General features: G+C 32.7%; 1 protein-coding gene across 1 annotated transcript in view; it reads left to right on the plus strand.

Moving 5' to 3' along the window:
- Positions 1 to 16,159, plus strand: part of KLHL1 (kelch like family member 1) — a 566,614-nt gene that overhangs the window by 432,887 nt on the left and 117,568 nt on the right. Inside the window, exon 7 of the mRNA XM_072622321.1 lies at positions 2,737 to 2,961. Within this exon, the coding sequence (XP_072478422.1) occupies positions 2,737 to 2,961 (225 nt within the window). The remainder of the gene's footprint in view (positions 1 to 2,736; positions 2,962 to 16,159) is intronic.

The raw sequence follows: 16,159 nt of genomic DNA on the forward strand, positions 1-16,159 counted from the left end.
TTCATCTGTAAAATGAGGTGGAGAAAAAAATAGCAAAAGCCCGTCAGTACCTTTACCAAGAAAACCCCAAAAGGGGTCTTGAAGAGTTGGATATGACTCAAAATTACTGAACATGCAGATATTCAATATGTGAATATAGCTAATTTATGTATTTGTGTTCTTTGCATGTTGTATTTTGTTTTGCCCACTCGAGTGTGAGCTCATTAAGAATAGGGACAATTTTTGCCTTTCTTTGCTTTCACAGTACTTAGAACAGTACCTGCATAAAATAAGTGCTTAATAAAATCTTATTGTCTAACTTAGGATATGGTGTCATTTTGTAGTGAGGAAACTTGATCAAGAAATGCACATTAACAACTACTTTGAATATATAGTCTCAGAGAACTGCCTAGGGAAACTGAAAGATTAATTAACCTATCCTAGGTATATGTTAAAGGCAGGGTTTGCATGACCGTCTTCCTGACCCCAAGGCTGGGTCTGTTCTGTATTCACTCGGCCATGCTACCTCTCATATATGTTTATATTATGTGAATATGTGTATGTATACACACATACATATAAAACAATCATTTATTAAAAGTATAACTTCATTGTGCGTCAAGTGGTGCATCTACTGGCTGTTTGAAGGTGCAAAAAGTTACTTAACATCAGTGCCCAAGACGGTAGTCTGAGACTGTTGCAGAAAAGGGGCTGACCTGCATTGGAAGAAGTAGTTACCTGGGAGTTTCCTGCACCAGCGAATTCTCATGTCTTCATCCATATAGCTTACCAATGATTTCTAAACAATCAGAAAGCCTGTTTTCATCACCAAGTCTTTCATTCATATGTATTAGGTAGGATGTTGAGCAAAATAACCTTAAAGATCAATCCAACTTCATCTTCAACTCATTCTTTGAGCTACAAAGTTCAAGGCCACTTTAGGGACTAACTCAGCCTGGGATCCTTCCATTATTCTTTTGAGAGGGTAATCATCAGGGGTCTTATATTTTCATTATAACCAGAAAGAAAAATCTATCCACAGTACCTCAGGGACACAGCAATATACTAAATAAAAGTAATAAGGAGTGATGCTACATATAATCAGTACAATTCCAAATTATTCCTGAATACTATTAAAATTTGACTGAACAGGTAGACAAAGTCTAAATTAATAATGTAATTTTTCTGTTCAACAAATTAGTTCACCTTAGAACAGATCCAATATGGAAAACATTCTACTTGTATACATGAAAACTTTAGTTTTATAGAATACTGCATAAGAAGATAAAGGTATTTTACTGAAAATAACTATCTTCATGTTAATGTCCTACTAATATGCACTATCCTCAGATAATTATATATAAAGAACATTGTGTTTCCTTATTGTTATGTATAATCCGGAGATTAATTCATTTATGCAGCTTTCAAATTTAAATTCAGATGTGCTAAGAAATATCACTTCAGTTAATTGAATGTGGAAATTAGTTCATATTTTTATGGTGTCTGAAAACTAGCAAGGGACTTAATATTCCCAGTTGGATTTCTATATTATTACAGCTCAGGTACACTTAAATAAAATTGAATATTATTTATTTATACTTTTAGTTCAATTAAACCAAAACTCCTGATGTCGTGATGTTTGGTTTTTGTGTGCGCATGTCTGTGATTATTAGGATCACAATTTAAGAGATAAATGAATACTGAAATTACTACTTTCTATAGAATTGTAAAGTTTTGAAATAATAAAAATAGTCAAAGCTTTCCTGAAGAAATACAATGGTATTGATTCTCTCAAGAAGGATTTTTAATTATTTGGGATGAAGTATTACCAGATATTAATTTGAACATTAAAGTAAAATACTGAAATTGCTTATTTGTAGTTAATTACTGTTTACCACCGATGAGTTAACTTATAGTCAATCATGTAAATATTCACCAATATGTTATAAGTAAACTTTGCTCTATATTATGTGATTAATAGAATTTACTTTATAAAAGAACTGGGTTAACTTTGAGATTAACATATTCTGTATCTATTTACTTATATGTTGCATCCTAAGTTTCTTAATTGAGATGTTGTCATCATTAGCAAGATGCTAGTTATTTTCATCTGTTTTTAGTCTATGCATCAGTTACATAATAACATAAAATTTTCAATTCTAAAATGATGTTAAATATTAAAATATCTTTCAACTGAATAGGAAGAACTCTTGAAAGTTAAGGTTTACTATATCAATTAGAAGGCAAAATATAGTTATTTTTGTTGTGGTGAAAGTCAAAGTTTATAAAATATATTTTATCCTTAATATCTTTCATTAGAAACTCTTGAAGTATAATATATAATTTAATAAAACCTAATCCTAAAGTATTGGTTTAGAAAGCTTTCCCTAATTCAGACATAATCACCATTATAAATTGATTGGTAAGCTGTAGTTCTAGTTAGGATGTGAAACTAACCAAAGTAACTGGACCATGAATATCAATTTGCCAATCTAGTCAAGATCCTTGGCACCTTGGCTGCTAGACTATCAAACAAACTTACCAGTCATGTTAGTTTGACAGGTAAACATATCCATTACCCAGCAAGTCATTAGGGAGATGGCAGGAAAATAAATTTGAATCATTTTACTTTATTTTGTTTTTAGGAGAGATTGACTGTGGTAGATATAATTCTTGTTACAATTTTTATAGTAAATATAATGCAACAGCTGTATAATCAATGGTAATTGGTGATGATCTTATTGTATGCTTCATTAGGTGCTACAACGATTGAGAAATATGACCTCAGAACAAATTTATGGATCCAGGCAGGAGTGATGAATGGCAGAAGGTTACAATTTGGTGTGGCTGTCATTGAGGAAAAGCTGTTTGTTATTGGTGGTCGGGATGGCTTAAAGACCTTGAACACAGTTGAGTGTTACAACCCCAAAACCAAGACTTGGACTGTTTTGCCTCCAATGTCAACACACAGGCATGGTTTAGGTAAGGATATCAAACCTTAAAGATGTTATATTTCGCATTTGCTTTGGTTTATAATGTAAAGTGAATGTTGAAATGTGAAATCACTATGTCTTGTCAATTATTTGGAAATTAAGAAGAGGAACTTTTGTTTTATTTGAAGCAAATTTTGCTTTATAGCTAAAATTGATGTGTCTCCGGGATCTATCTATCTATCTATCTATCTATCTATCTATCTATCTATCTATCTATCTATCTATCTGTAGATAGATATATGTAAACATGTGTATATATGTGAGTGTGTGTGTCTATATATGTATATATATATATATATATATATATAAAGAGAGAGAGAGAGAGAGAGAGAGAGAGAGAGAGAGAGAAGAGACTACCATTTCCTCAATTTACTTTTGCAATCAAGATGTGGAATGAAAGCCAGCAGGAGTTTGAACTAAAGCCCCTGCATTTCTTTTAAGTCCCAATTATATTTATTATCTCTAGATCACAATAAAAGTAGCATATTATTAAACTACAGGAAAAGAACAGTTCTTAGACTAACAGAGTGAATTTGTCTGAGAGGGTGCTGTGTAACAAAAAAAATTGTTTTGTCATTCCTAAGTCAGCTATCTATGGCAAATCATTTAGTTATTTCTATTGAGTTATTTCAGAACTCAAGTTTTAAACTAAACAAAATATGGAATGTCTCAGCACCAGTAGTATGACCACTAAGAGTTTGATTCTTTGGTCATGGCAAGCAATAAAACAAACAAAATGAAAGAAAAAAAATGATCCTCAGTGCTATGCCTGTGGTGATGGTGGCAGAGTAGCAAAACTAGAAGATATGAGAAGAATCTCCAAATTTTTACATTTTAAGTTTTATTTTAAATTTTGTTACTCTAAACATGAAATCCTTTTCCAGTCACCAAAGAGTTAGCACAGTAATAGAAGAATTAAACTATGTCAATATTGTTAGTCTTGTAAATAAAGCCAAAAACTGAAGAAGTTAGGACTAAACAGAAAAAAAAAATGACTCAAAGTATCCTTTTGTCATCACAATCATCATGATAAATCTAAAGTTCCAAGGGATCTAAGAGTGCATCCAATCCAATCCCATCATTTGAAAGGCTAGGATACTGAGGCCCAGATTGGTTAAATGACTTGACCAAGGTCACAAAGTCACTAAGTGTCTGAGACAATATTTAAAACTAGGTTTCTTCTTATTTAAAACTAGGTTACTTCTCCACATGTAGTGCTGTAGTTAAAGGTCTGTTATGTTTAAATACAACAAGAAATATCCTATGGGACATTTGTTCAATTCAATATTAATAGAAAAATAAAAAAAAACATACTTCCATGAATATATTTTAAATATATGTGGATATATCTTATGAAATGAATGAAAAAGTAGGCAAAATCTTTGAATCAAGTCATTATGTACAAGATTAATACTTGGTGATTTCAAAGCATATGAAGAGAACAGTGAAAAATATTTTAGAAAATTAACTTTAAGGTTGAGGAACAAAAAATCCAAAGACTTGAGGATTTATAGAACTTTCTTCTTATATTGATGCTACTTATCAAAATTTTGTTACTACATCTGGTTCATGTACTCATCTCATTTGTATATTCTTTATAGCCATTTCCATTTCTTCCTATATTCCACAGGTACTGAAGTGTTAGAGGTTAAATATGTAGTTTCTAATTTTACTAATGATGAGTGTGCCAGCCACCTCCTATCTACCCATATACACATACATATATGCTGACATATGCATATATATATATATATATATATATATATATATATATATATATATACAGACACACATATGTACATGTATAGTACATGCCACCATGGATGTTTTGAAAGTTTTATATCTTCCTTAAAACCTGTATGGTCCTGACTGCAACTCCTTAGTATTTTAATTCTTTCTGACTATAAGTAATATTGTCTTCTTTGACATAGAAGGTTTGACTTTTATCTATGATGATCCTGAAGGTTTCCACTTTGGGATTTCCTTAAGGAGGTAAATGGTAAATCGTTTCTACTTTCACTTTGCCATTCTGGTTCTAAGAGATCAGGAAGTTGTATTATGAATTTCTTGAGATATGCCGTTATCTTTTTTTCTCTGGAATAGCTTTCTGATAGTCCTACATTTCTTAAATTATCTCTTTTCAATTGATTTTCCTGGTCCATTATTTTTTATAGGGCAAATCTTATATTCTCTTCTCCTTTAGGATTTCTTGTTATCTCATGAAGTCATTAACTTCTATCTGGTTCATCTAATTCTTAAGGGTAAAATTTTATGCCTTTTGTGCTTGTAGCATCAGTGTGATATTCACAGCACCTACGGCAGCCATGAATATGCCAGCATAATTCTAAATCCTTAAATACAACACAATCTCCACATGGAAAGCAAAACCAAAACATTTATTCAAATACCAGAAAGCCAAATCCATCACAGCAACAGAGACATCTATTCATGATAACAATGCAGAGGGCAACACCCTCCCCAAGCCTTCCTTCTGCTAGGCTTCCCATAAACCAGCTCCCTTAACAAAATCACAAACAATCTCTTCCATTCATGCCAGTTGCTGCTGCTCTTTCCTAGATCTGACTGCTCTCTAATCAGCTCTGCCTCTTCTTCTTCTTCCACCTTTCTTGCTACACCCTTTCCTATTCTATATGACTTGACTCATGTGACTCAAGCTTCCAAGCAACTTAAGCAGGTCACATGGAACTATTAATGGATGGGAAAGATCTTCCCATGAAGAAGAAAAATTACATTAACAATAAGTAAAAATGCATTATCAATACAGTGTTAAGCTGTTAAATTCTCTTTCCTAAAGTCTATCTTTCATAGATCTCATTTACCTTCCATTTCTTTCCTCTACTTTTCTGATTTCATGTATAATATCATTCTTTCTCTGTCTCTCTTTTAATCTCTGTGTCTGTTTCTCTCTCACCCACCCCATATTTCCCAGGAAATTTAGCTGAATTTGTTGCCAAACTGGCTTTTTTACTTGAAGTTTTCCTTGAAAATATTTAGAAGTAATTCTCTTCTTGTGGAATGTTGTGTTGGGCATCATTGTATCCCACAAACATGGATAAATAGACAGACAGACAGACAGACAGACAGACAGACAGATAGATAGATAGATAGATAGATAGATAGATAGATAGATAGATATAGATGTAGATGTAGATGTAGACATAGATGTAGATTGATATAGAGATAGAGATAGATAGATACAGATATAGATATAATGGTGGTGTTCTTTTTTTCTTACTATTTCTTCCAGCTTTCTGTCCTGAATTTGGACTTTACATCAGGGCAATGCTTAGATAATGGTGGAGAACATATGTGCATCTTATTCTATCCTGATTTGTATTACCTAATTTGCTACTCTTATAGAAATTGAGTAATAGGTTCTTCAGGGATTTCAGGGCACCTACATGTTTTCGGTAAGGGCAAAGTAACCCAATACAGGGCAAACTTTGATTGCTCCCTTCCTGATTTGAACTTTGCAAGATGCTGACTTGTGTTTGGGTCATTAGGCTTCCATTTCCTCATCTTTAAAGTAAAATCTCTGCAAAGGATAACCCCCTGGAGCATCTTCCAAACTCTAATCTTTGATCTCATGATTTTTTAAGCAATATTGGTTCTTTGGTAATAATTTCCAAGGTGGTAAGGTTTAAACAGATTCTAAGACATAAGGCTCATATTGTTTTAAAATGTACCGACAATTGCACCCTACAAAAAATGAGTTTAACAGATTGACTTAATGAAGATTATCATGAATTACCTTATTATGATATCTGTAACCATTCTTTCAGTTCCCTGAAGTAGTCTTGTGTTAAATAAAACTTAGACAGAATTTTAATTAGATAATTTTGACATGAGCTTAAACTATCATTCAGACCTTTTAATTTTTAAAAATGAACTTTAAAAATGATATGTACATTTTCCATTTGATTATTTTCAATAGCATATGCTTTTAAAAATGCAGTTATTATCAACCTTAAAGATCAATTAATACTGATTATATTCTGATTTTCTATTAAAACAGTCTCACATTTATGTAACATAGGAAAAGAAAGGGAATAAGCTGTATTAAGTATCTTCTATGTGCCAGGAACAGTGCTAAATGTTATATGGATATCATATCAGTTGATCCTCACAGCAACCAATGATGTAGATTTATGATTCCTATTTTAAATTAAGAAAATTCAGCCAGAAAGAAGTTAAGCGACTTGGCCAGGATCACATAACTAGGAAGTGCCTGAGGTTAGATTTGAATTCAGGTCTTCTTGATTTCTAATCTTCTATTCCCTGAACAGCCTAGATGTAGATGTGAAAATTAGCTACTGAGATAGTTGGAATCCTTCTGAAGTTCCTCTGTTGATACATCATCTTTTGTTGTTCAATTTTATAATGCTCTAAGAAGTGGATACACTTCAATAACTTTCCTGTTTAATTTTTTTTAATCAAATAGAAGAAAGTTTTAGCCAGAATAAGTAAGACTTGTTTCTAGAATGTCTGATAATATATATTTTCCCCAATTCATTCCATCTGATTTATTTGTTTATTTAGTGATAGTTAATGTTAATGACTTTTTTGTTACCTTAGCATGATTTACTCCCCAGAAGTCAAGGTAGTGCATCTTCTCATTATATTTTCTAGTTCATCACTGGTTGCCAGAGGTCTTTGACACCCAAAAGAACAAAATGACTTTTTGAGATTTTTCTGGTCATTTGTACAGACCATCATGATGCCATCCAGATTTGTTGTATCAAATTCACTTCTGGATTTGGGGACTGAATTAGGTTCTATCACCCTTAAATTCAATCCATTTTGCAATCTGAGATTTATGTAAATTGTGACTCTTGTTTATCGAATTATGTTGCTACTGGACATGTACATATTATACTTCCAATGAATGTCAGAAAGAAGAGATCTGAGATCCAGGGTTACGTGAACTTTACTTTCCACAGCAAACAGACCCTGGTCCAGTTAACTGCTAAGGTCCACAGATGTTCTTCACCTCTTTTTACCCAAGAATGAGGCAAGACCATGCATTCAGCATTTTTCATTCTTCAATTAAAGGAATAAATTTCAAATTGAAATTCTTAATAGAAAGATATTTCTGAAAATATTTCCACATACCAATTAGGTGGTAAAGTTTTTGAACAAGGGATAAGTTATGCTAAATCTGCATCCCTCAATCTGTGACTATTGGAACTATTCTTATGTGTCAGCTAGAGCCAAAGGGAGAATTCCCACTTCTCTCAATCCAACAACCAGAATGTGCCAATTGTTAATTAGGTTAACACTAGCAGTGAATGACCTGAGACATTATAACACGTAGTAGGTGCTTAATAATTATTTGTTGAATTAAATTGAAAATAATAATGTGTCATATTTTGCATAGTTGGTTAAAAACTTTGCTGATTATTATATTTTTATAACTACCATGTTTGGATTAGTGTTGTTTTTTAATATACATGAGATTATCATTTAAAAGGACTTTAATTATGGGCATTCCAAGAGATGACTTTACAGAGATCTATGGAGCTTAATTTAATTCCCCCTTATTTTACGAATGAAACAACTTTCATCTTTGAAGATCAAGTAGGGCTTTATTTGAAAGAGCTCATTATTTTAAAAACAACATTTAAAATAGTTGACTTTTCTGGTTGAAATTATAAAAAACAGGGAAATATGAACCAAAAATAAAGAAGAAAAACCGTATCTTAGTGAGTATTCTTTTGAAATATGCAATATTTACTCGTTGCCTAAAATAAAAACTTACGTTATTCATAATCTTCACATTCTAATTTAACTTATATATTTTGTCAAAAGGAGTCTGACTCTCCATTCAGAGCTGCTAGTAAGATTTTTTGTATGTTTATAATATTATATAAGAGGAGAAATATATAGAATATTTAGCCTGATTTTCATTGATAAACTGATCTTTTATTCCAGTAGATTTTGTGTAAATACTCTGTTAATTTAGGCTCTGTTTCTGATTTAGAAGAATTCCTTAAGCTCTTTCATTTTTTTGTCTAAGGATGGAAGCAGTATTATCTTTCCCATCACTATTCACATTAATTCTATGAAGACTAATTATGTGAGGATAATGGCCATATAAGTTCCCGAGATTTCCAGTAAAAAAGTACTGTCAAGGATAAAGAATGATTATGGAGTCAATGAATTAAATTGAACTGAAAGCACATTTATTTCACAAATTATGCAAGATGGAATGATAAGAAATTCATCAATAGACCTTTACTCTGAAATTGGAGCACTCCACTCAAATTTATTTCTGTGAAATGGGAACATGATCCATATATTTTTCTCAACTAAAATATAATCATTAGCAAATTTATTGCAGAATATGGAAACATTAGATTCTATTTTCCACAATTTCTAATTCATACTTTGGTTGAAGATGCATTAAAGTTCCATATATACAGTTACTTGAGCCTGAAAAGTAAAAAAAAATCTAATCAGAGATTTATTTAGTTTATAAAATACTGAAGAGATGATATGAGGACAGGAAATGGCTGAAGTGGCTGAGGTTTCATTAACTTTCTGTTCCCACAACATACCTTCGAGGAATGAAAATATTATGAATTGGCAAACACGATGTAACTGGTGTAACATCTTTTTAAATGGTCCCTAGCAATAATGCATTAATTCATATTCTATTGATTTCATTTTTGGAATATGCTTTAGTTATAATTTTTTGTTGCTTACAGGACGTTTCTTTTTCTCATGTATTATATTCTGTTTTGTAATAAAGACAAAAAATCGCCATCATATTGTCCATGTTTTAGAAGATATTTAAAATTTTCTTTCCATAATCTATCACTTTTCTGGTGAAAGGTGGTAGTTAGGTTTTATTATTTCATTTGTTTTTAAAACTACTCCAAATGTGGCTTCCCTTAAGTTATCATATCATCTGCATCATTATAATCATTGCATAATATATGCTTCTTATAATTTAGCTTATTTTACTATGTATCACTTCCCACAAATTTTCCCATTTTTGTATTTCCTCAGATTTATTATTCCTTTCTACACAGTAATATTTATGTTCTTATACCAGTTTGTTCGGCCTTTTCCCCAAACTGTAAACCACCCACCTTCTTAATCTTCTTAGTCTTTCCCTTCTTCCCTCTGAAACTATCTTTTATCTTGTTTGTACATACTTCTTTGCTTGTTATCTCCTCATTATGCTATATAATATGTTGTACTCTGAGTTCCAATGATTTGTTTTTGCCTTTCATTTTATCCACTGCACTGACCATAGATAGAGGTGCCTTCAACATAAAAAGGATGCTTGGAAAAAAAAATAGTTCGAAGAAAAAAAAATAATGTAATTTGAACTTGTAATTTGAGCCCATTCGTGTTACATTACTCATTTTCCCCTCCTAATAATGGAGTGTGAAGAACATTTATTCATTGACTACTGTCCCAAAATGTAGCGGTAGCTAAAGGACAAATCCAGCAACCTTAAGCTGATGAGAGATGGAGGGGTACAAGCTGTGGAGATGACTTTTGGGGGGGAGGAAATTTTTCCTGTACAGCTGCTGGAGGGACCTAGGGCAGGTTAGGTTATGATATCCCTGTAGGAGCCATGCCTGCTTCATGTGAGGAGGTCAGGCTAGGGAAATGTTTAAGCTGGTGGCATGTTTGTGTGGATAATAAGCCCAGGTATGGTTTTGGGGAGGAGAGTCATGAAATCCATTTAACTTTCTTTTAATTCGTTGATGACATACGTCTTAAGGGTCAAATCACAGACCCATTGTGTTATCATGGTTCCCACAGTGATGAATGTTCAGTCCTTAACTGGAAACCATTGATTTAAATAGTGACATGACAGAAACATGAATCATGACAGAATTCATATACTTGAAAAATATTAATACATATGCAATCTGTGTAAGGCATACCATTTATTCAACCAATAAGAAATATACTTACTTATTTTTGGATTAAGTGGTTCAAACAGAAGATAAAACTAAAGACATGCAAAACAGCTATAGGTATATATTATCAGTTACTGAAACCTGGTAAATAAATTAAAAAATATTTACAAATTTCTTTCCTATTTATTTTTGTTTTTCTGTACACACACACGCACGTACATACATATATGCAGATATATATATATATATATATATATATATATATATATATATATATATATATACTTTGTTAGTAACTTAGTTTCATTCTAATAGATGCTAATGATTGGCTATTTGTAGTTGGAATAGCTAAAATGTGAGTTGATTTCCTTAGCTATTATGTACTTCCAACTCTATGGTGCTGAAGAGAAGAAAAGAAATGTACTGAAAAAGGAATAACAAAGGAGACCAGAGAACATCATTAGGGGATTTATCAAATCTTCAATAAAACCCTTATTATTTTCAAATTCAGTCTCTATGTTCAAACAGACTGCGCATATTGCCTTCTTGTATTCAGTTTAATTCAATTCACCAGACAGTATAGATTTATAAAGAAACCAATCTAATATTTTACATCAGATTTTTGAACTAGTGAATCTGGTCAATCATTTGTAACTTAGAGTATGAAAGGAACTAACCTATTTAAATTGTATTTCTGATTTTTCTTCCTTTTTACTCCATAGAACAGTACATATAAAATTGCAAGAAAAGAAAGGAGGGGTGCTGGACAAATGACATGATAAACTAGGATCTGTTCAACACATTTGATAAATGTCTGATGAGAAAAACATATAGAACATGGGTTATGGTTGCAATTGGCCTATATATTTGGATTGTTATAGGCAAGACTTTTATAGACATTTAGATACTCTTACTTGAATATGAGTTTCAATGAGAAAAAAAAATTATTCAAGCCAATATCTATGGACAAAAATATATGAAGTGTTTAAACCTTGGGGAAATGAGTATAACCTGTTTTGTGGAAGGAAAAAATGAGGCAAATCAAGTATTTTAAGTATTTAGTTTCTATATAGGGCTATCCTGTTTATCACTGAAATGATAAGTCTAAAGCCTCCAATTTCTAAATACCACAACAAAAGCAAGACAGAAAATCTTCCTTTACCTTTCTTGTCAGGGTAGTGTACTCTCCTTCACTTGCCAGAAAATCAGATATTAGAGACTGCAAATGATTTAACTGCCCATGAAGCAGAGAAAATTGAAGGGAATGGGATAGAGGTAACTGTAAAGTTACAGGGTGCGTTTGTTTTTTTATAAACTAAATCAATGGTAGCACAACACTCTCCATGAAATAATTGGTATATATATGTGTGTGTATGTGTCTGTGTGTATGTATGTTTATATATGTTTGTGTATATATATATATACATATATACACATAAAAATAATAGAGAAAAATTCTTTATTACCTATCTTGTTACAACATGAATTCAGATATAACATAGATAAAAACATCTTCTCTTTGTTCAGTTAGAAAAATCTTTTCCTGTATCTTTCAAAGTCCTGTGGTAAAATGCTAGGACACTGACTCCCAGCTATTTTTATCTATTTTTATTTTGTGGGGAAGAGATGTGAGAGACATCAGTACGACAGTACTATTTGTATCCATTAATTACAAAAATGCAGTGACACAAAAACTATCTATGGATATATTAGCATTTTATATGAATTTGCATTTTACTAATTATGGCAGATATACATATATATATTTAAAATATGTGATAGATACATGTCATACTATTTATTCAATTAATATTTATTTTAGATTATAGATCCCTGTGATAAATTCATGTCCTCTCATCAATTCCCCAGGAATGTATAACGCTCCATATTTTTACCAGTGGTTTGTTGGGAAAAGAACTGTTTCTGATTTTACCATATATATATATATATGTATATATATATATACATACATATACATATATATGTATATACATATATATATAGAGAGAGAAAGAATTATGAAAACACAAATATAACTAATTTGAAAACACAATTCACCATTGGATTTAATAACTATTGGATTTAAATAACTACTACTGTGGCTCTGCCATGGGAAAATTCAATTTTGTGTAGGAGTAAATATCTACCACTTGAATCTTTTAACAGAAACAAGGAGAATAAAAACCTGGTTTATGAACCCTTGTCTCTGTCTTTGATTGCTAGTACAACTTAATTTTAAAATCCTTTAATACGCTGTAGAATAATAATCTACTCTTACATAGTGATATCAAAATCAGTGTATCAAAAGCATTATTTCTTTCAGAAAGAATATATGTTTTTAATTGGAATTGAAATACTTTTAGGCCTAGGTCTGTTACTAGATGCTGAATGACTTCTGGTAAGTCACCTAATTTTCCTTGGACCTTCAAGATTCCCTGTATGTAAAGCAAGGGAGTTAGGGGATGATGCTTGCAATCTGTTCACACTCTACAATTCTGTGTCTCCATGAACTAAATACGCTGAGTGTGATAATAACACGAGGAGCTTAAAACATGGCATTTTATTCATTTTATTCATTCATTCATTATTTAAGCACCTACTATTTGCAAAATAGTGTTCTAGACAGTAAGAAAAAGAACTCTCCCTGCACTCATAAATGATGCATTAGTAGGGTCACTGTATTTATTTTCTTTAACAATAACAACAAAATGACAAACAAAAGGAATATTGAATATATGCACTTGTATCAACATCTCCCAAGGTCCCAGCAACACAATGGTAAAAAAGCAAACAAGAAAATGCTACTTATATTTAGTAAGTTTAAAAAAAAATTACAATTCCCCTCAAAGATCCTAGAAGTCCTATTTTCTCCACCATGTTTAGTAAATGTACATTATTTTCTGAAACTAATTGTGAAGAAATAATTCCTTCTGTAGAGAAAAAGTGTGTCTTTCTACCAGCAACAGCTTACCATTACTCTCTTGCCCTACTCCATCCCACATTTTGTTGTTGTTTAGTCATTTCAGTAGTACCTGACTCTTCATGACCCTTTTGGGAGGGGAGGGTTTCTTGTAAAAGATACTGGAAAGATACTGGAGTGGTTTGTCATTTCCTTCTCCAGCTCATTTTACCAATGAGGAAACTCAGAGTTAGGTGACTTGCCCAGGGTCACAAGGCTTGTAAGTATCTGAAGCTGCATTGATACTCAGGTTTTCCAGATTCCACACTCAGTATTCTATACACTGCACCACCCCACATATTGCACCTGAAGTTCCCTCCTTCACCTCTGCCTTGTAGGATCCCTTACTTCCTGCAAGAATGTGTTCCTGTACATCTTCATATACAAACCCTTTCTTGATCCTACTGATTGCTAGTGCTATCCTTTCCCAGACTGCTTCATTTTTTATTGCATTTATTAGATAGATAGTGTGTTTCCATCCTTTGTTGCCAAAGAAGACCATGCCGTCAGAGAAGTGATGACATGACTTGCACTTGACTTTGTTTTGAGTGAGGGAGAGCTGTGCAGGTCACCAGCCTCACTTCTCCTCCAGAGCCATCTGAATCTGGTGACCAGATATTCATCAGGATGATTGGAGGTGACCCAGGATAAGGCAGTTGGGGTTAAGTGACTTGTCCAAGGTCACACAGCTACTGAGTGTCAAGTGTCTGAGGTAAGATTTGAACTCAGGTCCTCTTGACTCCTGCACTGGTGCTCTATTAGATAGATAGACAGATAGATAGATGACAGATAGGTAGATAGATAGATAGATAGATAGATAGATAGATAGATAGATAGATAGATTGATAGATAGATTGATAGACAGATAGATAATCTGTGTTGTTTCCTTCAATAGTATCTTTGCAGTCCTAGTACTAAGCTTAGGTGCTGGCACATAGGAGATGCTAAATGCTCCTTGATTGCTCTTTAAGACATGCACAACTCAACTAAAAATATTAGCCAGTCATATAATGATTATTCTATCTCAACCGGTGATCTCATCAGATCCCATGGGTTAAATTACCAGATGATTCACCAAATCTATATAATACAATCTCAGTTAATCTTAGGATCATCAATTTCTTATTGAACCTTAGATTTTAGATTTATCTTAGGATTGCGAACTTCTTATTGAATACTTCTCAGTGAATATTCCATATATATCCTGAATTCAGCAGATCCCAAACAGAACTCACTTACTTCCCTCTCTCACTCTGCTCCTAGCCCGTTTCTTCCTGTTGCTGTCGAGGACACCACCAAATTCCCAGTTACTCAGGTGACCAGCTTAAGTGCGATTCTCAGTTCTTCACTTTCTCTTATGTGTCAATTCAGTTGCCAAATTTTGTCATTTCTAACTTTATACCATCTTTCATGTGTAGCCCCCTCTCCTCACTCTCATAGACATTAACCTTGTACTCCTCTCCCTGACTCAAATCTCTTCTCATACCAAGTTTTCTCTATATTTCTGCCAAAATGATTTTCCTAAAGTGTATGTAGGTCTGTTCATGTCCCTGTTTTGCTTGGTAAATTCCAATGGCTCCTTATAACCGCCAAGTTCAAATTATGTCTTTTTTTTAAACTTTTAATCCTCTTCACCACCTTTCCCTTTCCTACCTTTCTATGTTCTTATAATTTATATAATTCCTTTCCACACATTGGATCATCCATACTGGCCTACTTACTGTTACTCTATGTCCTGACTCTACAACTTTGAGTGAGTGTCCCAACATGCCTGGAATGCATCTCCTTTTCATCTACATCTCTTAAAATCCCTGCCTTCCTTTTAAGATCATCTCAGATGCCACCATTTACAAAAGTCTTTCCCTAGTTTCCCAGGTTTTTCATAATATATGTATCTATTTATTTGCACATTTCTTCCAGAATCCTCCTGGAAAGAATTGTTTTTGGTCTTCTTTATATCCCCCCAGAAATTTGCAAAGCATCTGATATAGTAAACACTTTACGAGTACTTGTTCATGAATTGACTGATTAAGTGCCCCAGTCCTATAACAGCATAAAGGAATGAGGTGGTAAAGCGAAGGAGAACAAACATTTATTAAGTGTTTCCTATATGTCAGTCTCTGTGCCAAGTCCTTTACAAATATCATTCCATTTAATCTTGGAAACAACCCTGTGAAATAGGGGATATCACCATCCTCATTGTACATTTCACTTTGAAGAAAGTGAGGCACACAAAAACTAAGTAGGGTTGTGTAACTAGTAAGAGTCTAAAGCTGGATTTTTGCTCAGGTCTAGGTCTTCCTGATGACTCAAAGCCAAGTTTTCAG

Source organism: Notamacropus eugenii, chromosome 6, assembly GCF_028372415.1.
Source record: "Notamacropus eugenii isolate mMacEug1 chromosome 6, mMacEug1.pri_v2, whole genome shotgun sequence".
Lineage (NCBI taxonomy): Eukaryota > Metazoa > Chordata > Mammalia > Diprotodontia > Macropodidae > Notamacropus > Notamacropus eugenii.